This window comes from Neolamprologus brichardi, chromosome 9 (assembly GCF_056152115.1).
Source record: "Neolamprologus brichardi isolate AB-2024 chromosome 9, ASM5615211v1, whole genome shotgun sequence".
Lineage (NCBI taxonomy): Eukaryota > Metazoa > Chordata > Actinopteri > Cichliformes > Cichlidae > Neolamprologus > Neolamprologus brichardi.
In genome coordinates, this window is record NC_142112.1 from 15,527,134 (window position 1) to 15,550,643 (window position 23,510).

Genomic DNA, 23,510 nt, shown 5'->3' on the forward strand with positions numbered 1-23,510 from the left:
AGCGAGAGGGGGACGAGGAGAGTGCGGCTGCAGGATGGGCACGAAAAGCACCAAAGCGTGCAGTAGAGAAAGGGAAGAAAGAAAATACACAAAGAGAGGTTTGGGGTTTACAGGCAGGTACTTGGAAGTGTGAATCATGACACAGGTGTAACATTTTGGCATCTGCCAAAGTGATGAAAGTGGAGTTTGATACTGTAAGTCATTGATGCAGAGTTTGAGTCTCTTCATGAAGGTCTCAGTAGATGTGCCAGTCACAACACAAACTACAGAGAGAAAGTGTTGCTTATTCTAGAGTTAAGACTTCAATGAGAAGCTGCTTTTCTTTAATGTTATTTATATTCCAATGTAACATAGACATATGTTAGTAACTTTGTCATTGACACTGTTAATATTTTCCTTTCATCAAACAATTTGGGATTCAGGGTAGAAAAAGTAGAAAGTTTAGAAATGCTGCTTACGTTTGGTTATAATAGTTCTGATCTTACTGAAAGAATGTGTCTTTACCTCAAGTGTAATTAACAATGTATGAAGTTACTTTAATAATTAAATAGAAAACATAATTTCCCCATATTTTGTCAATATAATTCTTAGCTTTATTCTCATAAATTACTAAAGGAAAAGTCAGGATTCAGAATAACTGGCTGTGTGGAAAGAAAAGAAAGTTATTTTTCCAGGTCACCTTTTTATGAAAGAACTTAATCCTGTGTTGCGAGAAACAATATGGTATATATAGTAAGGCTGGTAATTAAGTTGGCAGCAGTTAGCCTAGCTTAGCATAAAGCAGGTTTAGAAGTCTGGCTTTGCCTGAAAGGATCAAGCTGCCTTAAAACAAAGCAGGTTAACTTAAAAAATATATAAAATGTTAAAGAGTGAGCTTTAGGCAGGCTGGTGGGTATGTATTGTTAAATGGGGCGATACAGCAGGGCTCCAACCAGCTCATTAGAAATGAAAAAACAATAAAAAAATCACTTAAAAATTGGCTGAAAGTTCAGTACAGACCTGTCTCCACAAACATATTAGAATCATAATCAGCATACTTTATTATTCTATAAGGAAATTATGTGGGTTAGAGTTGCTCATATATTAAAGAGATGTAGCTGCCCTGTTACACTGGCATGCACCACCCTTTAGCCCTTGCTTTGGACTGGAGTGGGCATTAATTTTCCCAAAAGGTGGGACTGTTTGGAGGGCCACACTGATAAGCTAATATAAGTTAATTAGGTCTTTTTTTAAGCTTATTGGTGCAGCCACACTCACAGCAGTTCCAATTTCTCATGTGGCCCTTTGGGATAATTAATTGCCCACCCCTAGAGTCTGGACAAACATGAGCATTATCTGGATCTGAAGTCAAGCTAGGCTAATCACCCTTCAGTTGCACAATCACCTAATGGAGAAGCTTTTTGTAGTTCTTTAAAAGAAATGTATTTCAGTGATCTTGCTCGTTCTTCCTGCTCATAAGATGCTTTGTTAATTACCAGTAGGAACTCCATGTTGTCACTCGTCTCCAGGACATTTGTTTGCATGAACTATTTATGAGATCACTCACATTCTCAGCTAGGATCTGCTTTGTGCAGTTGCCACCACACTTACCCACAATGCTCAGGCACCTGGGCATCCTCCCGGTGTCATGTTTTTTTTATTTAGTGTCCTCATTTGCACATTAGCTGAGTGACATGTTCAGTTCTTCTCACCTTCTGAAGAGTCATACATATCAGCTTGTTTGCACCGCTGCTACAAACAGCATATACAATAAGTTTCAAAAGAGCTCTTTGTTACTGCTTGGATGTGGAGCGCAGTCACCGTAAACGAAGCTATAGACTCGCATTTCTTGCTTTTTATTGCATTCTCCTCTCGCTCTCGCACTCCGGGCTTCCCTCCCTGTTTAGTAAATTTCATTCTCAGTGTGTATGCTATCCTGAGCAGCGGGCCTGAAGCAGCTTGAAAACACTGTGCACGAGAACGGTGCTCAGGTTTCACAGCACAGAGTTGCTGAAAGAGAAATAAGAAGGTCTGAGGCAAACATGCGGCAGTTCTGAGTTCACTGGGTATTTGAGATTCCGGGCCAACGTTGTGTTGTTTCACTTTCTCCGCTCTTCAAGCAAAACAATTTAACCCTCGTTTTGCTGTTGGCTTTGTGTTCCGATATGCAGCAGTTAGCTAATCCCACATTTGGCATTTTTACGATGAGGACTGAGTGTATACAGAGAGGCTGAGACTATCCAAATCCCTAAAGCCTCTTCTGTGGGGACGCCCGGACGATTCCCGCTTCTCCTGCTTGGTCCAAAGATCTGAGCAATGATTCCCTCTGGCTGGATTTTATAGGGACACTCAAAGCTTTATTACACCAAAGCCCTTTCCAGACAAGTAAAATGACATGATAACGGATGACATTCTGCACTATAGACTGGTATGGAGATTTCTCTCTCTCTGTCTCTCTACTTATGCCCTTTTACAAATGTCTTTTCAGATGTGTCCTTAGACCGGTTACTAGCTGATCTTTGCTCTGTGTAGTTTAATGCGGAGTTTTATCTTGATGACATTTAAATGTTGTTCTAGGTCGTATGGAGTGTGCTTTCTGCTTAAAATGCTTCTCATGCACAGGAAAAAAACCCAAACTACACCATAAATTTACTTGTAGGAACTCTGGACTCACACTTCAGCACTAGCAGCTCTGCGCTGCTCAGCTGGACAGGGTGCGGGTGAAGTGTCTTGCCACAGCGGAGGCGGTTAATGAGCTTTATAGCTGTTGGAAGAGCCAAGCTGGATATTTCCCCACGTTTTCAAACTTTATACTCAAGCTAAGCTACCTCCTGTCTTCAAATGTCTATTTATGATTTTGAGATCATGTTTAGCTCCTGTCCAAAAATCAGTCTTTGCAGATTATTCCTTGGAGTTTACAGTGATGTCTAACCTTTTTCCTCCTTGTTTCCTTGTTTATAGGCATGGCTCCAGAGGTATGGCTACCTCCCTCCTGCAGACCCCAGAATGTCAGTGCTGCGTTCTGCCCGAGTCATGCAGTCTGCTATCGCTGCCATGCAGCGCCGCTACGGCCTAAATGTCACAGGCACGCTGGACAGCAACACTATAGAGTGAGTCACACACACCTTTAAAAATACCCTTAAAGACGCCATAGTATGAATTATGCACAAGGTTCACGATGGGTTTATTCCCAAAATAAGAAAACACGGGTAAGAATACAACAGGAAGCGGCTGAGTGTAAAATTACAGCTACAGAGAAACGGTGTTTGCTTTGGTCATTTCTTGTATTCGCCTGAATACAAGTAATTACTATGGATATGTTGACTTGCTCATGTGGCTTTTAAAAAGAGAGAGATGTGGATCTCAGATTGATTTTTATGATTTGATGAACAGTCTCAGACTAAAAATCTAAATTCGCTGAGGGCCTCGGGCATACTGTAGGTAGATGTTTTATTAATTTGAGGAGGGAAAACACACTGCGAACTGTGTTGCTTGGTTTCTTTTTTGTAGGACTCACAGTTCAAGTGAACTAGACATTTTTCAAAAATGGAGGTACAGGCTGTTTGTGTTTCTTTTTGCCCCGTCTTACATTTTTAAGGCAACCAGAGTCGTTTTGCCAGACGCAAAGTTGGCGTAACGTAGACTAAGTGGGGCTTATTAATGTGATCAAAGAGGGTTTTTGCAAGAGTACACCTCCGATGCCAGATCAAAGACTTCACAATGTTTTAGTATTAATAGACAGTGGAGGAGACAGAAGAGCTGCGACTCTGGTTGGCTTTGTCCTCATTTGAACAGTCCAACCTCAGCCCAGCAGCTACAAGCAATCAAGCAGGTCATGTTGGTTTGGATTTTCTTTCTTTTTAATGGAAAGTCTCATTGTTATATTATATTTTGTCTGCACACAGGAGTGTAGTGGAGTGAAAACCCACCTGGGGCTCTCATAAGTCTTTAAAGAGATGTTTTTAAATTATTCATCTGCATGAGAGCGGCAGTGGCACGAGGGCACAGATCATCTGTGTTTTTAAAGCAGCCCTGGATTTACCCAGGTTTAACCTCGCCGCATTATACCTGCAAATCACTAAAACAGTGCTCGCTGACATTTGTGCGCACCAACAGCGAAATACCATCCATGCTACACGCAGCAAAAGCGCTCACATTGGTCACTGAACTGTGATGTGGAGATGTTGGTGGCCAGCTATGTGAATGCAGACTAACAGCTATCCAACCGCTGGGCTGAAACAGAGTGAAATGTGATGAGCTAACAGTGCCTGTTTCTTTTCCCCCCTTCTGCTTCTCTCGATTAATGTAGGGATAACACGATAAGGTGAGGCACCTTTTTTGTACATTTGAATACATGTAGTTTTACACTGTGTGGGTGTTACGATGAAGTACGTGTGTTCTGTTATCAACACGTTGTCATCTTTGCATTTCTTTTACATATAAATGTTCAAAAATTGCATCATATTGAATTATTTTGCACATCTGTTCTGTGTGACACTGGCTCAGAGTTGGCTCCTGTGAGCCAGTGACATCACTGTGTCAGGGTGGGGGAGGTAATGTGCTGCTGCCGATATAACCTTTTTCCTCCCCGCCTCTGTCCACAGGTGGATGAAGAAGCCCCGATGCGGGGTTCCTGACCAAATAGGGGGTGTGTCCAGATTAAGTGTCAGGAAACGACGGTACGCCCTCACGGGACAGAAGTGGCAACACAAACATATCACATACAGGTGGGTGGATTCAGCTTTTCTTTTGTTTTCAATGGCATTTCAGTGCTACCTAGCAGCACAGCATGCTCAGAAAACCCCAGAAACACACCCCAACCTGTGAGGAGACCCCAATCACCCGAGCAGCCGTGTGGGAGACATAGAGATAGGAAGAAAGAATACTTTTTTCTTCAGTAGCTCCTTTATTTCCGTGTGGTTTGAGCTTTTGACCTGTCCCTGCCTGTAAGCTTTATAGCAGGGCTGTCAAACATAAGGCCTGTGGACCAGAATCATTCTAGCAAAGACTCCAATCCAGCCCATGAGATTTTCCCTCTGCTAAAGACTTCCCACATGCCCATTCATGGTACATCAATGTAATTAACTGACAGATTATTAACTGACAGATGTTTTTTCACTAACTACCAAAGAAATTTCTGTTTTTTGGGTTTTTGTTTTGTTTTTCTTTTAGAAAAGCCTACAGGAAAAAAAAAATGGGACATTTTCTTTGGATTAACCAAAACCTCTGTGTAATAATTACAGGACAGTCTGGGCAATGAGCTGCCAGATCCTTCTTACACATTCATTTCTTGCAGTTAAAGCCCAAAGAGTCGCACTGACAGATGTCTTACCCCTACTCTAGCAGCTTTTTATCATGTACAAAAACTGTTTCTTGTATTGAGACAGGCTGTATGTGGCCAACCAAGTAAAATCACTTTGACATCCCTGATTTCACTTCCCCATTTCTACTGAAAGAAGCACAATATTTGAACTTGCGTAATGGATGCAAACCTATAAAAGCAAAGGTCAAGTAAAGTTCCACGTCACTCAGAGCCTTAAACATCACATTAACCCGCAGCACAGGCCGTGTCCATCAAACCCCACACCTCACTGCCGGAGCAGTCTCGCTCCTGACAGAACATGTAGCACAAACGCAAAAAGAGTGTACGCGCACTGGTGACCTCACCGATTTCATAATTCACCAGCGCGTTTTCTGACATCCCGCTACATGAGTAATAATGTATAGGACAGCTTTCTGTGGTTATATAATTTTTCTCTGCTAAGATGTAGTGAGTAGCCCAGATTCTGTAATATTTCATGTGTGTTATACTGTTGCTTGCCTCAGCTTCGTGTTTCATGGATAATCCTCAAGTGCTGTTCTTGTTTTTTCAGTTATTATTATAGATTTTTAAAAATGTTTTGCATAAGCGGTAATTCCTGCTAAATGGCTCAGTGGCCTCGAATAACCTTTTCTTTTTTTGAGATTGAGTTGAAATTGAGCACGTGGTTCATTTGCAGCACCACTGATAAGAAACCAAACCAATGAGGCGGATCGATGCAGAGTGGAGGAGGAAAAGGGTGGAAATGAGGAGAGAGGAAAGAGAAGAGAACAGGAGAAGCAGATTCAGAGAGAAAGACATGAGCTGAGAGGGGGGGGAGGAAACCCTGGTGGAAGGCAGAGGGTGCTCTCTGACAGATTAGGGTTATGTAAATGAATGGGAGCATTTTGAGTGTGTGTATTTGTGTGTGCATATATATTTATATATATATATATATATATATGTGTGTGTGTGATGTGTACATCGATGTGGCCTCTAGTCAGCTGTCAGATGTGCCTGCAGCTGCTCCTTTTATGTCAGATTGCAATGGAGGTAGTTGGAGAATGCAATCGTCTAACGACTCTTTTAATCTGCTTAAATGTTCTTTATGTAGTGTTAGAACAGGTCACCTCATTTAAATATGATTCAAGTATCAAAATCTTGTCAGTAATTTAAGATATGCTGCTATGCATTCGTGTCAGAATAAGAAGCAACATCTTTCCTCCTCAGTTTGAAGAAAAAATGTTTTCAAGTATAATCGTGGTTCACCGATGGACAGTGGTAAACATAAAATTGTGCTAACTGCAAGTAAACTTGTAAGGTTAGGTGCTGAAAGCTATGAGTCACAGTGACGGTCACGGTTATCCAAAGCACCTTATGCCCATAAATTATTAGGATGCTGACTTTTAGGAATATTGTACCTCAGTCATAAAACATGTTCTCAGAGTTCTCAAGAGTCGCAGATCTTTAAAATTCAAATCAAAGTTGAAGTAAACACAAAGATTAGCTGTGATTTAAAGACAGTAAAAGCATACATGAAAATGTGATTAGCATTAGCTAGCTAGAACACTTCTGAGTGTTTGATAAAGAGGTTTTATCTGTATATATAACGCTGGAATAAGCATTTCCCCACTTATAAAACATAAATATGTTACAACCTCGAATCTTTTTGCGAATCTTTAACATTCTTCTCTGCAGGCCTTCCAGAGCTTTGTCAAGTTGGGCAACTATTTGCACGTCCTTCCTGAAATATTTGATAGGTTCAAGCCAGAGTTGTGACTTGGCCACTTTATGTTAATGTTAACCGTTGGCCCAAAGATATTATGCAGTGCCATCTGACTGTGGTAATGCCTGGAAGTGTAAAAGCTGAATATGAAATTGGGTCATCTAACAGCTGTCAAAGGCTGCACATGTGCTGTCATTGTTAATTACCCAATGATTTGTTGAGTAAAAAGAAATGTAAAATTAGACTGACTAACAAGGAAGTTAGTAAGAACATCCGTAGTCACTAAGCCCCTTTAGCGATGTCTTGACTGTGTGTTGAGGGTCATTGAACTTTCCGCTCAGTCTAAGATCATGAGTGCTCAGGTGACATGACATAATGAATTTTAAAAGCACACACCCAACAACCTGATGCTGCCACCGCCGTGCTGCACTGCACGGATGGTACTGTGCAGAGGATGAGCGCTGGCTTAATTCATTATATATAATATCAAACTTAAAACTGCATCTAAACCATTCAATCCCAGATCAGGTGCTCTTGTTGCACACAGTCACTGGACTCCCAGGAGTCTTTTGCTAAAGGAACAGGCGCTACCTCAAAACAAACACTTTCTCCTGGTGAATAAGTTAAACTGTAGAAATCTAACTAAAAAGTGGATATCTTGCTATTGTTTCTCCCCGAAGAACCTCTGCCTTTCTGTTACAGGCTTCAAGCATTTAAAATAGTCCTGAAAAAAATAACACTGACATTTGGAAAGTATAACAAATGCATGCAAGCCCCAGGTGTGTGCTGGTCTCGGTGTAGCCACATACAGTACTTTCTGTGGGGAGGCACTAATTAGCTTTGGCATCCCTACTGTTTTCCCTGCATGCAGGTACTATTACAGCACATGAGTTGCATTCGGAGTCATTATCACCTCGCAGTATGGAGTTTAATATGTGGTGTGGCCTCAGAGCAGGCAGGGATTATTTCCATTTGTTATTGTGCAGCTTCGCCCTGCATGTGTTACCCTCTTTATCTGACTTGTCCTTAAAATAGGACACACATACAGAAGGTTGTGTCACAGGCTCGTATGAAAACCATCTTTTTTTTATTCCTTGAGTGGCCTCAGTTGTTGATAAGGCCTTTCAGAGAGAACAGGACAAGGGCATGTATTCACACAGAACCCTGGTGGTGCTACAGTGTTTATGTGTTACTTTTAATAACAGGTTTGTACCTTTGTGACTCTCTCTGGTTCAGCCGATATTGATTCGAAAGACGGACTGTTTCCCTGTCTTTATCACGTTTGTACTTCAGTCTGCTTTACATAAGCCCTTTAAAAGACAAAGTGGCTATTCGTGATGCCACTTTAAGTGGTCTCAATTAGGTAGGAATAGTTAGCTAATGCCACTTCTAGATGATGTTCAAGATTATCTCTGGAATTTAAGGCTTTGTCAGTTCCCAGGTTAAGATAACAGCATTTATTACCTGCACTTTAAACTGTAGAACAGTTCAAAATTTACACAGTTTTAAGCTCAACTTAATATGAGCTTCAAAGACATTATTGTATATCTTTGAAGCTGAAATGGGGGGGTAAGAAATCCAGCAGAGGCCTGAGAGATGCATCAGTGAAGCCTCATCAGGAATGGTCTCAGTGGAACGTGGCTGTCAAGAAGCCATTCTTAAAGAAGATTACACAAGAACTGCACTGAAAATCAGTCGGGTTGTGATGCTGCCTCGCTTTTCGCTTTTTAGCCAAGATATTGAGCGTAGGGGGAGAAAAGTGTATCGTGTTCCACAGTCAACTTTTTGACCAGTGTGACTGCATCGTCTGGACGCTTGTAGAGTTTTGTGGCTGTACTCGACAGTTGATGTGAAAATAACAAACAGAATGGAGGTATTATCAGTTAAAGATATATTAGAGACTTTTATTTTGAAGAGCTACTGGGAAGCTGAAAGGAGGTTGAATGTTCTTTTTTTGTTGTTTTTTTTAGGTGGACAAAAACACTGCTCTGTCCGCTGATTCTTCTCAGTCTCTGCTCAGTGCATGCACCAGCTGCTGTTTGCCTGACAGTGGAGGTCTAAATGTAGGCTAACAGGAAGGATGCTAGGATATCAAAAATAAGACATAGCTCTAAAAAAAATTTAAAAGCATCCCTGCTTCTTCGTCTTTTATCATGACGTATGTTCTATTACTTTCTTACTTTCACTCTGTGTGTGTGTGTGTGTGTGTGTGTCTGCAGGGCTCAGTTCTGAAATCATTATCAGAAAAAGAAAGTTTCACAAGACTTTTGAGAGTGCAATTAAAGCGAACACGTCTCTGGCAGAGTGGTGGTCAGCTGCCTGCGAGTCAGTCTTGAAACGGCCGACAGAGAAAGAAAAGCAGATTGTGTTTTGCTATAAGGGATGAAGAGCAATTCAAAGGAATGTAGCAGGTGATTCAATAGCAGAGTATTTATAATTCACGACCAGCCTTTGTGCTTCCCTCTTCACCAAATGTGATTCAATAATGAATCGGAGCTTACGTGTGGTATCAATTTGCAGTGTATATAAATGTGCCTCGCAGTGGTAGACAAAGGCGTTCTGATAATATTTATTCCTATTATGGAAAACGACAGCGCTGACAGCCAAACACAGAAACTGTGAAGAACTCAAATGAAAACGGGAACAAAGGTGACGAGGTGACGGAGGGTACACAAAGGAGACGGGGTGGATGCGAGGCGATAACAGGGAAGTCTTGAATAAACTTGAAGCAGTTGAACAAGAAAACAAAGAAACTGACGCAGAGCTGTTTTGACTCACACTTTTTTTTAACACGCTTAAATTAAACATCATCGTTCCTCCCAAATCAGACGCAGCAGCAGAATAACACACAGAGCGGCTTGTGTTTACAAGTGTCTTAAGTTGACTGATGTAAGCTACACCTATCTGTCTATCCCTGGAGACGAACCAGATTTTAATAGAGCGTGACACTGAGATATTGTCAGACTAGAATAAAGCGGAGAGAGGTTTTTCCTGATTGCCCGAACCAGACTGTGGCTCTCAGCAGGCAGTGGACTGTTGATAATCCTTAATTAGAAAATAAATTCCAGTGGCAAGAAATTGTCCCATCCTCTCCACACCTGCACCGACTCAAAGCCGGCGGGGGAGGACTCAGCTGTTTTCTCTCACAAATCGCTCCATTTAGCTCTCTGTTGGCGAGTAGGACGAGCGTGAAATGGCAGCGTGCAGGGAAAAGTGGTGATAGTTGGGTTTTTCCCTCTTCTTGTTTGGCGTAGTGAGATCACATAGATTGACATGCAGCGATGTTCACCTCTTTCAGCCGTTGTGCTTGAACTCACTGTCAGTTTCTGCCTTGCCATGTCTCAAACTCACAGGACTTTATTTTCTTCCCTGATTTGATTCTGTTCTTTAATTTTGTCTTTTTTCTTTTTCCTCTGAGTGGTCGTCCAGCACAATAAGCCACTCTTCAGTGTGTTTATTTTACCCAGTGCTGTGAGCTCCTTATTAGACCAATTTACAATGGATTTGCTCATCTTGACAGCTGAAAGAGAAATCCAGATTTGAGGCTTGATGATAAAAAGAAAATGATCTGGCTTGCGTGCATTTCTCCAGTCTAACTTCTTTACCCCCTGTCTTTTATCTCACATCTCTGCAGCATAAAAAACGTGACACCCAAAGTGGGTGCTGAGGAGACCCACGACGCCATTCGGCGAGCCTTCGACGTGTGGCAAAGCGTGACGCCACTGCGCTTTGAGGCTGTGCCCTACAGCGAGCTGGAGAGGAGCAAGAAAGACGTGGACATCACCATCATCTTTGCTTCAGGTTTCCACGGAGACAGCTCACCCTTCGATGGCGAGGGGGGCTTCCTGGCCCATGCCTACTTTCCAGGGCCGGGAATAGGAGGCGACACACACTTTGACTCAGATGAGCCTTGGACGCTGGGCAACCCCAACCACGATGGTAAGGATGGTAAATACACTGTTGACCTTCATGGTTTCATCAGCTTGTTGCAAAAATACAACAAAACCAGACATCAGTCATAAAACAGTGGCTTTTATTGAGTATTTACAACAAAATAGTCCCAGCAGCTCGACCAGAAGCCAAACTGCTGACCCTTACACATAAAAAGCTGCTGCTGCTAATTGGTTTTCTGCAGAGACATGACAGCCAATAAGGTTTAAAACGAGTTTAATTCACACACAAAATGTCCATAAAACACAAACTCATCACACTGTTAATTAGTCCTTGGTTGTGCGTTCATTTGTAGTTAACGTTAAACAATGTGTAATGCTCAGAAGTTGCTATCGATTTTAGGTAACCTGCAATGACGTTAAACTCACATCCTTACTTTGGAGTATTCTGCCCTTTTTTTTCACTCGTTTTATTTCACCAAAAGTGGACAGAAATGATCGACACAGGATATCTTGATCCCTGAGGTGAGACCCGCGGCCTCGCATCCAAAACAGTAAAACAGGAAATTGTTTTCCAACCTGTCAATGTGGCTTTACAGATATAGTTACAGGTTTAATACTTTTTTCACATTTACTACATATTTACTGTGGTAATTGTAAAGGCAAAAGTGTATTTTGTGTTCAGTACGTCTGCTCTCACTGAGCCACGGCTCGTGATGCTGTTGGTTTTGCGGGGTCAGGTCACTACTCATTCCTTGCTCTGCTCTGCTGTGATTTACAACTGTGATTTGCTGAGGCTTGTTCCTTCATCTCTCTTTCTCAAAGCGAATACCCCCCTCGTTGAACAACAGTAATCATATCCCCTCTCACTCTGCACCGATCTCAAGCCCATGCCCTCGCTGAGTACCTGCCCTTGGAGCCTTGCAGCCCACCTTTAGCGGGGTCTGCATGCCATTGTGTTCTGCATGGTGCAGTCTGAGCAGCCGCGTTGCCGTCCAAGTCGTTGTGCTGTTTTTTGTGTATTAGTGGCAGCCAGTCCTAGGTGAAACTCTGAACTCTGTGCACCCTTAAGCGAGAGTCAATGAAGAGCGAGAGAGGGTGGAAAGAAAGGTCTGCAAAGATGATCCAATCACAATAAGATTTGTCCGAGTTTGCAAAAGATGGACGTACCTCTGCTTGAATCCCTCATTAAATTCTAGGAGCTGATCCGCCCTGCTGTCAGCGAGTCATGAGCCAAAAAACAATAGCAGTGGTAACCGAGTGCTGCACCAAGGATGAGGGACACAGATGAAAAAAAAAAAATATATATACATAAAAACAGATGAGATTCCTAGCGGGAAGGCAGCGGAGATAACAGCAAGCAAAAGAGAGGATAACAGAGAGAAGCACAGTGTCATTAGACAAATATTGGAAGTTCAAGCGCTCATAAGAGAGACAGAAGGAGAGGGAAAGACTGAATGAGCAGCGTAGCGAGGAGTAAAGAAAACATTTGAAGAGGAAAGGCAAGAGAGGGAGATGAGTGGGAGCTGGTGAACACTACTCGTTGGAAATCGGAGTAAGTAACTTGCTGTTGAAGACAGAATTTTAAGCTGGAGCGGAGGTTCAGACAGAACAGAGTGAACAGCTTTTCTTTAAGGTTTGATCGATCAGTGTGACTCTCTATTTAGGATAACGATAACCTCTAGTAACCGTCGACAATGCTGGTCGTTCATTCTGCTCCACTCTTTGACATGATACATATGTATTAACAAGCACATGAGCACACGCGAAGGTAAAGACCCGCACGTTACCCACGCACTCACGCGCACGCTGACAAGCAGCTGTCACTGAAGGCCACGATTCACGCAGACACGTTCTGTTCCTCCCCTCAGTGCAGTATTAATACAGCCCTGCTGTGGCCCACACTCCTGTGAAAACATCCTATAATGCAGGCACTTCCATTACGCTCTCTCCAGCTTTTTTTTTTTTTCAAATGGGAGTGTTTACTGGCTGAGCCCTGACTGCTCGCCGTGGCGGGGGCTGCTCTTATTCCTGTGTGATGGCTGGCGTTACATTTAGATGAGTTTTGAAGAAGCACACAGCTCAAAGCTTTTTTCTTTCTCATCCTGAAATGTAACAATTCCTATGCCAAAAACTATTGCAAATATCAGGCTCTGCATCGCTCTGCCAGATTGTTTTTCTCAACTTGGCACGGTCGCGAGGCTTTGAGCCATAGTGTAGCTTTTGGCAGACGAACACTTAAAAACTGTAAGATAATAGTACCGCAAGCAATAACGTTACAACTTCAGTACTAATAATTAAACATAGTCCTGTTTCATTGCACCGCGTACTGTTGCAGCCAGTGTAGCTGTGATCAGATTAATATATCATGACACAATCTCTGCAGTATATAGTGGTGTTTTTATTTCATCTCGTAAACACATAAAGTCTGAACTCTTTTGTTCAGGCCATTTATTTGCTCAGCTTCCCAGAGAGATGAAAACAAAAAAAAGAAAAAGTAAAAGAGAGCATGTACCGTATTTTAAGGCATTTACAGTTACTCCTGTGTTTTTGCATCCTTATACAGTAGATGGATGGTAATGAATTATAAAGTGTCACGTAAGTGCAAGGTCCTCGGTGTCAAATAAAGGCAAAGAAATGATAAAATGTGTTTGTGCTAACAGCTCAATGAGACTGAAAGCTCCTCAGATGCCAGAAAAACTGCACAGAGGTTCTAATGATGGAGACTAGAGAGACGAGGCTCTGTGGAGAGTTGTCATAATCTTGCTTTTACATGGATTTTATTGGCCAGTGCAGTACATTTCTGAGCTTTCTGCACTGGCACTGCTGCTGTGTCGATATTCCTGCTCAAACAATAGGCAGACAGGTGGTCTTACGCTGAAGTGATGCTTCCTAGATTATGACTAATGTGTAAAATGGAAACGATGTAATTTATTTACAAAGAAATATCTCCAGAAGCATTTTTTCATGTCATTCCTGTTGGCTGACTTACGATTTAAGAGCCAAAGATGCGAAACTCAGCTCGCTTTTGTTTATCTGGAATCGGCGGCAGTAAAATGACGCACGCAGATGTTCATTTTAATCTAGATGTTGTGGCAGCGGGGATGGATAATTCCATATATTTCCAGTGCATGCTATTTCAAGGATTTGTAATCCATCTCTGATTCATCCCACACTTTGTAAGAACAGCTGGGAATGATGTAATGTTTGCTCAGACCAGCACATGATTTTTAGCTTTTCAGTTCCTTTTTCGTCTTTCAGTCTCCTCTCCCTCCTTCTTTGTTGTGTTTCAAAGTTACAATCCCACACAGACACACAGCAGAGATGAGCTGCTGTCTGGTAAGCTGTCATACCTAATCCTCCCCCTGCACTGTTGTCGAGAGAAAAGAAAAATATCAATCATCAGGGCGACTGTTGCCAGCGTCACACCGTCGATGTTATTGTTGTTGTTTTGGACGATGGTGTCACAGATGCACGCTGAAGGATTAATCCCTGTTTGCGCTGAGACAAACACTTGCATACATGTGTGTTTAAGTACTCACATGTACAGTTCCACTCACACTCCAGCACAGGTGTTAATGGAAAAGTTTTATTCAGTGTGATTTTTAGCACATGTTGGAGAGTGATTTATTCAAGACTAGACACTGATTGGGTGCTGTCTGACAACCACTGGTTGCTAGGAAAAATTGGTATTCGCTACCCAGTAGGCTTGTGTTTGCTGAAGGTCACTTTCTGTTGCTAGTGAGGTATGTGGTGCAACACCGAAAACCCCCTTGTGATTGCTTTGGTCTCAAGCACACTTGCCAACTTTTTGCTCAGTGGTAGAGAAACTGCAAAAAATGTGATGCAAACTGGAAACAGAGACCATTTTCTTTCAATGTAAAAGCTGTGCCTTTGAGGGATGTTGGTTAAATCATTAAGACACAACTTTGTGATGCAGTTGTTCACCTTTAATTTTCCCTACCGCTCCGTGGTTATAGCAAGGGTTAGAGTTATCAGTCATAGCATATACATTTTATGTGCCGACTTGTCACTAAGTCTTTGTAAATTATTTTGTGTTTGGACATTGGTTGTTGTTTTTGTGATCAAGAAATGTGTTCAAGTTTAGCTAGCGTTAGGCTACCATGACCAAGAGTTCTTACAATAATCTGATGATCAAATTTGGCTCAGTGTTATAAGTACTACACCATAAATGCTTTGGTATATGGTCTATATGGTAGAGTGCCATACAACAGTTCAGTGTAATCTTTGAGGGAGTCTTGATATACAGTAGCTAACATGCAGCTGTTATGTGTTTTTGATTTTGGTACATTTATCACAAAGGAGAGAAGGTGGCAACTCTAAATTAAAACACACTAGAAAAGCTGCAACCACGGCAGCGTGACAAAAGAAAAAAAGAAAACCGTGTTGTACCTGAAGATGTTTCTGCCAAAATTTAAATCTGTTTTTCAAGCTAAGAATTCTAAACATCTGCTGCCTCAAGCTTCCCTAATATCAGTTTTTGCGCTTTTTCCAAGTGTTATGTTTTTATATATTAATTGCCTTTTGGGGGTTTTCAGGTAAAACATTGAATTTGTAATTCTTTATGAAACTTTATCACACACTGTAAAGGCAAAGTAATTCATTAAGAAAGTGATTTATACATTAATGGATCCTGAATGTGAAAGTAAACAAACCAAGGCTGTGCCAGACCATCTGTGGAGACTCCACTTTCACCCACTTATTAGCTGTTTGCTCGCTAATAACATCATGTGGGGTTTTGAGAGTCGCGTTTAACAAGTAGATGCACTGTAAGTGGCCACTTAAACATTTGCAGGTCTAATTTTTACTTGGATGTAACCAAAATCAAAAATGAGAGATTTTCAGATTATGATGGCGTTTCAGTTCTCATTTTCAAGTCTAATGCATCTCTGAAAGAGTTGTTTGTCACATTTTAGAGGAGCCAAATGCTGCGTTCTGTAACCAACAGTGCAACGCTGGATTAAAAACAAAACGGTACTTTCAGAAATAAGCAGAGGTCTCCAAGCTTCCTTTTAGTGTGGAAATGGACATAATATTAATTACAGTCATAATGCGAGCTTGTGGTTGCTTTTTGGAAGAAGGCATGTTCAGATACAGTTTAGGATGATGAAAAAGTGAAAAGAAGGTTTTGAATATTAAAATCTAAGGGTTTTGAGTTCTTTACAGTAGTGCTGTGCCATATCATATTGTCCATGATGATATAAAAGTGCCATATTTCCGTGTCCTGCTATAGCAGTGTCATGTGTTTTCATGTTCCCAACAATAAGACAAGCCCTGAAATGTCTGAGAGCGAGAGCATCATCTCAGCTTCTGATAACAATCTAATAAAAACAATCCTCTCACACATCACAATACTGCAAAATATGAGAATAGGAGAACTGTTCTCACCAAAGGCGAGACAACAAACATGTGGTCGAGTAGAACACGGTTGCGACATAAGGAGGACATGCTAGTCGCCGCTGACGTGCGACCCAAAAGTGACTCAACTGTGCATCTCTGGAGTTGCGCTGCTTAAACCACTTAAGCCCCACGCCCCCGGTACCGGGGGCAAAAAGGAGGAGATCACGTTTAATCGGTTATAACGCGGGTTGAGAAATATAAGTCCAGACATGTGTGGTATCCACAGAAACCTCAGAATCTCAGCTAAAATGTAATATAAACCATTTCTACAACCACCAAACACACCGAAAACAAGCCGTGATTAAACGAGCAGTTACGTAAATGCGCAGAAGTCCGCTAAACAAACAAAACCGAACCAGAAATTCTTCAGACTTCATGTAACCGGCTAAAGACAGGCTGGTTAGCTTCCAGGGCTATCACTGACTCCACACACCAAGTTTCACCACGATCAGACCAAAATTCACTGAATGAGCCGCAAAAGAAGACCACAATAACACACAGCAGTGCAAATGCGCTAAGACAGAAATTGGCTTACCGTCCCGATTTCCTCCGTTATTTTCGCCGGTAACCGGTAGCCACGTGATTACCATTAGTTACCATGCCTACCTAGCCTTTTTTAAAAAGCATTTTTAGGCCTGTTAATAAAATTTATATATTTCTGCTCTTTAATACCTAAAAAAATCAACTAGCATGGTGTCCAATTGTGTGCCAATTTTTTGTACAACGTCTGGATATTCATGTATTGACAGGGCTGTAAATTTTCACTGTTTCACTTTAGAAACATGAATCTTTGCACAGATGATGTTTATATGTTGGTTACTGAATTTCTGGAACCAAATGTGATCTGAGCCATAATTATGCTAAAAAAAAATGCTAAAAATTAAAAATAAAAATTAGGCGAGGATAAAATCGACTTACTTTATCTGTGTTCCAGTCTCAGTAACTTTGACACAGTAATATCTGCTTCAACATTTACACCTCTGATGAAATTTCCCAAGTGTTAGCTTTATTTTGATACCAAGATTGTAAGGACAGAGTTTGTAATTGCAGAGAAATAATCAATTAAAATTTGGCATTACATTTTCGAGCAGGAAGCTCAGAAACCCCCTTGGGGCTTAAGAGGTTAAAAAAGGAAGAGCCAAACGGTGGATGTAAATTACTGATGCAGTTACACGGTGGCAAAATGGGGGCTTTAAGCAGCTGGATAAAGAGCTCGAGACAACATACAACATTCCTGATTTACTTACATTTATTAATGTTTCTGCCTGAAAGCTGCAATCCCTGCTAAATATTGTATTTTATTTTTCTACATCATCATAAATGTCAGTACCACAAATTTCCTTTGATGCTGGATCACCCATCCCTGCTTTATAGTATCAGCATGGCCGCAACATTTTTATAGTGTTATGTTTGTAACTTCACGCTGACCTGTGTTGACTGATGAAAGAGTTCTTGCAAGACTTAAATGAGTTTGTTTCCCTTTTTAATTTTTCATCCTTATGAAGGTGCTATGTCACAACACATGAATCGTTAGCATACAGATATTTGGAAATTAGACTGTGTTTGCTTGTAGCGGGATTCATGTCATTGATTCAACTCTGGAGAATTTATTCTCATCCGGCCGGTGTTATCGCTTTTTTGCTTCACCCTAAACCCTCCCCTCTTCCTTGCGGCGAGCAGACTCAGACACAGATCATATCGCACCTTTACGTGCAGGGTGTCGTGCCTTAAAAGAGCGCGTGAAGGTTGTTTGACACGGCGCGTTGGTGAGATTGCTTTCCTAGAAGCCTGTGTTTAAAGGGCGTGTCTGCCTCTTGTGCTGCTTTCAAACAAACATTACTTGATTTCTTTAAACAACTCTGGTTAAAACACCTTAACAATCACCTCTAACAGGGACAAACGGTAAATTGGACATATGCAGCCTGATGATTTGTGTATGATTTGATTAGTGTATCCATCCTGGAGTGCGGCTAGCAATGCTGTTATGTAATTTTACCTTAAAGTTGGATACTGGAGATCTCTTTCTCTCAATTGGTGTTGTTACTATCTCTGCTCTGCTTTGCAAAAACCCCGTGGCCAAAAACAGAGAGAAGTGCTCCTGGAGTTCCTGCAACTGCTGTACACTCCCCAAATGCCTGGCTTAAGAGCCCGATGGATGGATGAATGGCTGTAAGAGATCAATAGATGCAGGGATAGATGGAGGCATAAGAGAATGGGCTAAAGATTTCATAGGGTACAATCGAAAGGAGAGCGGAGGGTGGATGTGAAAATTATGCTGGGAGGATAAGAGGATTGCGTGAGACATCATGGAAAAATAAATAAAAATGGGGGGTGCGGTGTAGAAGCAGAGTGCTGGAGGGCAAAGAGGAGAAGATTGGAGGGATTTGGTGTGAACACATGATAAGGAGTAAAGAACTAGAACTGGAGATGGAGATGATTAGATTGTCTCAACATGCCGTGACCACATTTGCAAAAGTTGTTTTATTTATTTATTTATTTTTTGACAGTTTTTCCATTTGTGCACAGGAAAAAAAAAGATGAGGCAAATAAGCATCAACACTCATCTGTGCTTTATCACGAGGTCATCATCGTGGGCTGAGGTCGCTGTGTTTTCCTTTGTGGAAAAATCAAAAGCGATTGATGTAGGAACAGATAAGATGTATTCCATTTAGACTTTAAGTCGCAGAGAGGCTGACTGGATTTGAGGGGAAAAAAACAACAAAAAAAACCAGCCTGGCACTAAAGAAACATTTCATCACCTTCACTGCATACCATGACTGTACACAAACACCCAGTTTCACCCGAGGGTGACTTATAAGGCCTGGTATGTCTTCAAGGACCTCCAGCCTTCGCTAATATCAGGGGAAACTATGTAACAACACAGCATGAAGGCTAGACCTACACACAGGAAATGAGAGATTCCAGCGCATTATTATGTTCTTCACCCTTACCCCCCAAAAATGAACCGGAGAGGTTAGAAAAACACACCCTCGCCAAGAAAAAATACACCAAGAATTTACATTTCCAGGTAGGAAGATTGGGTGTTAGTGGGGCACTTGATAACCGAGTGAAGGTTGGTTGACAGAGTGGACGTCAGGATCGACTCATTTGATTGATGGTCTTGGAAGAAAGCTCAGATCCCCGATGACATTCGCCAAAACAGTTTATCATCGACGTCCGGTCCTTGTTATCCAATGGTGCATTCAAAGCAGATGCCATTTTGGTTTTTTTTTAAATTTGTTGTTGTTGTTGTTTTTACCAGCTGACAATGAAAGGCGATAGATTTTTAGGCGTCTCCACGGCAGGCAGAGCTGGCATTGTTATGTGCAGCAGCCGCTGTTGAGTCAGGGTACCGTAACGAATGAGAAAACAGAAGAATACACACACATAAAAAAAGCAGAGACGTTAGAGCAGGTAGAGTACAAGAGAGAGAAAAGGAAGAGTAGTTGAGGAACTGAAGAACATATGGTGTCCTTGCAGGTTTATTTTTAGGCTGCTACTCCTACTGGGTGATGAAGAGGAAGCGGTGCGCTCTGTCTTTTCCACCCCGTTTCTCTTGTTCTCCTGTTCCTCGCTTTCATTCTTGCACTGGCTCTGTCCATTAGGTTCAGTGGGTTTGGCTGGCGTAGCACTTGATGTGTTTCCAAAGCACTGTTATAAAGCTGTTAAAATAGTAATGGCTACAATACAAATCAATCCAACAACAAAAATAAAAAACAGTTATGATTCGGATACATGGGTGAATGCTTATCCCGAAGCGAGAACCCGAAGAACCCAGTTTATTTGCTTGATTGACTCGCTGATATTTCCTTCTGGCTGTGGCGGGCAGAAACATGCTTAATGGCCAGCACTTGCTGGGATTGAAGAGTCATTTTGCCTCGTTGTCCAGACATTAAAATTACAATATATATTTTTCCAAATGGGGAAGGTCTCTGCATGTTGTTTGGACAGCGTTTTGGGAAGGTTGGCCTGTCTGCTGTCAGGCTACGGTCTTTCAGTCTGTAAGCTCCTATGGTCTTATTTTAGATTTCTTATCGGGTTTTTATTTATTTATTCTTTTTAAGTCTCCTGCAGCATGTTTGGATTTGTCATTCCACTCCAGCAAGTGATGTATTTCTATTTTTCTTCCCTCGTAATTTGGTCTAATTTCCAAAGTGGCGTCTCCTCTGTGTTTTGTGGCTGGCTCAGGTTTGTGATGTCAGGAGCTGGCTCGGGGATTCCTTTGCCTGTTTACTTCAGAGCAGGAAAGGGCGTAAAGTCATTCATTTGATAAATAATTTTGTTAGTTAAAAGTGACAGGTAGTGGCTTTCTTCCCTAAAAGCGAAGTGTGAGTTTGACAAAAAATATTTAAGTCCGAAATGCTGACTTTATGTCCTTAAAACATGCAATAATTTCCAGAATATTTCAGCAAAAATTCCAAAAAACTATTTGAGAATGGAGTGTTTGTTGAACCTTTTGTCAAAAAAGAAACAAAACGAAATAGTAATTTGCATGTATGAGTTTTAATTTGGTATGTGTGGTAAAGTATTGTGCAGATTATTCAGATTGTTTTAGAGGAGGGTGAAAAATTATGCTGTAGAAGTCTCAGAAAGTCACAAAAACACAAACACTAGTGTATCCCATATGATACATTTGGTACTATAGGGTCAAGGTTTTAACTTTTTTTTCCATGTAATTTTGTCATATAAGTACAATCTAAAAAATTACAGCCGTCAGATTAAGGAAACTGATCAAATGAAATGTACATAATTGGTTTACATTCATTTTACACCGAGCATCTTTTCCGTAATTATTAATAAACCTTTGATTTTATACATTAAAGTTGATTGACCAAATACCCAACACTTAAAATGCTAGGCCTAAAGCAAGTGAACCAGTTCTCACTAACTAATTGATTGAATATCAAATCACTTGACCAATCATTAACACTTAGTGCTGTAGGCCCCACCCCCCAAGGTTGCTTAACTCTGGTTCCTGATGGATCTTCTGCGGAGGCGGGGTAAGCCTGCACAGATTTCCAGCATGTTCTCAGCTGTTTTATTTCTTCTAAATCTGAAAAGAAATGAGGTATGATCTGGAACCGGTTCTCTGAAACCTGTTCTTCATTTTCTCTCCCTTGAGCAGCCGCTTTTTTTTTAAAGGGTCAAATTATTTACCTGGATCTTATTTTACCTCCCGTTCCTGGTTCCAGGCCAAACTCACCGGGTTCCTCCAGAGGTTCCTCGTCCTCCAGAGACGAAACATTGATTAAGCCTTGGATGCTTTGATTTGTGTCCCACTGACTTCACCGGATAGACTAGAGGCTCCTTTCTGACTAAAACACGGAGCAGTGTACGCCGAAGCAAAGGACAGTGGCTTTCACAGTCCATTTCCAGCATGAATCAGAGTCTGTTCTCGTTGGGCTCTGGTGCTCTGCAGTGCATTGTTCAAGTAAACGAGTAAATTAATTGCCAGCATACTCCTGTACTGGAACCGCAGACGCAGCTCTGAAAAAAAAGTGTTGTTTCCTCAGGATCGCTAATAATGTGAAATAGTGTGAAAGCCATTAAGTTGATTGTGCGATTTGAATTAGCATTGAAGCTCTAATGGTGTAAAATGACCATTTTAGCCTTTCTCAGCAATATTTAGTTAAATGAAAATTTATCAGTTTATTTTTTTCCTTCTGTATTGTTTTGTTTTGTTAATAGGGGCTGTTTTTAATTACACAACGTATGCCTGATATTTACAGGATAGTCCAGAAAAGTTCTTTCAAGGTTGTCCCACTCACAAAACTGCACTTCATCATCTGCCGGTTTCTATAAAGAATTGTAATCTTTCTTGTGCCCTTCAGTCTCTGTCTTTGTCCTATCTCCCCTGCTCTCCTGCTGCCGCTCTCTATTTCCCAGATGGAGAAAATAAATGGGGAGATTCAGATGTGGGTTCTTTTTTTCTTACCCGAGGAATAGATCTTTATCTTTTTACTGGAAACACGTGTACTCGTGAATCTCGAGGACATCAAACAGGGCTGTTTGGGCAGGTGGTAGGAACTGTATCGATGGCTGGGTTGCTGTAGGTTTGTGGGAGGACACATGCTGTAAAACAGAAGAACAGAAATGTCCACACACATATACAAACCCAGTGCAGTGGTGCTACATATGAGGCAGTTTGTCTCTTGCATGATGGATGGAATGATTTGACAGTATGGTTTGAAACGGTTGCCTGGGAGCACGATGAATAATATATAACCGAATACATGCATATACACAACACTGTGCGAGGCATATGTGTGAAATGTGATGTAATACATACAGATGAGTATGTTAAAAGAAAAAAGTAAGAGGTTAATGGGGTTTTATGCCCCCGGCTTTGGCTCTCAGGCAACAATAAAGCTGGAAGGAAGTTGGCACTGGGTGAATGTGGCACACAGGAGCTAATAATGCAGAGAAATCTCAAGTTAATTGTCTTGTTTTACAAGACAATTAACTTGTTTTTTTTATAAGACAAAGTGTCACTTATATAAGCGGAGTTAAGTGCAGAAAATAGCGTTTGCAAATTAAAGCATTTGTCTTCATTTTGTCCAGCCCATGTCTGAATTTAAAGTCAGGCCACCGGAGACTGAAAGGACTGGGATCCTGTATCTGTTTTAGTTTGACAGATTAATGTACAGCAAGTAATTAAAGAATGCCATGAAAGCTGCACTGCACTGTTACAACCATGGGCTGTAATACAGGCGTTAGATTATGTAGCCACTTCGTCTCTGGATCTTCTTTTTACTAGTTCTTGAATTTGCCAGGTGCAGTATCTTTAGCACACCGAATATTATGTATCTGTTTGAAGAGGGAACAAAAAGCATTCACCGAATAGTTTTTCCACTTTTTCCCAAAGAAAATGAAATAGAAAGACAAAGACAGCAGAGAGATCACCATGTGTTCCTGCCCACCATGGCTGCCACTAGAAATAGACGGCTGCCTACTGACAGGATAAACTTCTACGTGGGTGGCTGTGCTCTCTTCTGCCCCCACACACGAATACGCTCACGCACACACTTAACACTCTCGGAGGCAAACAAATCGCACACCTCGGGAGGCTCGCCCTCCCACAAGTCAGTCAGATGCTGTCATAACCTCATACCCATAATCCTCGGTAAACAAAAAGTGTAAACAAACCTGGCCGGGGTTCGTTTCTCTTGAAACAGTATCCCTTATGTCTGCTCTG

At 41.5% G+C, this 23,510-nt stretch overlaps 1 protein-coding gene across 2 annotated transcripts in view; it reads left to right on the forward strand.

The window, feature by feature from the left end:
• The window catches only part of mmp16a (matrix metallopeptidase 16a (membrane-inserted)), a 76,222-nt gene that overhangs the window by 15,760 nt on the left and 36,952 nt on the right, over positions 1–23,510 (forward strand). Inside the window, exons 2-5 of one of the 2 annotated variants that reach the window (XM_006806315.2) lie at positions 2,941–3,089; positions 4,289–4,303; positions 4,584–4,706; positions 10,639–10,943. In XM_006806315.2, the coding sequence (XP_006806378.2) occupies positions 2,941–3,089; positions 4,289–4,303; positions 4,584–4,706; positions 10,639–10,943 (592 nt within the window). The remainder of the gene's footprint in view (positions 1–2,940; positions 3,090–4,288; positions 4,304–4,583; positions 4,707–10,638; positions 10,944–23,510) is intronic. The other variant, XM_006806316.3, reaches the window with a different exon arrangement.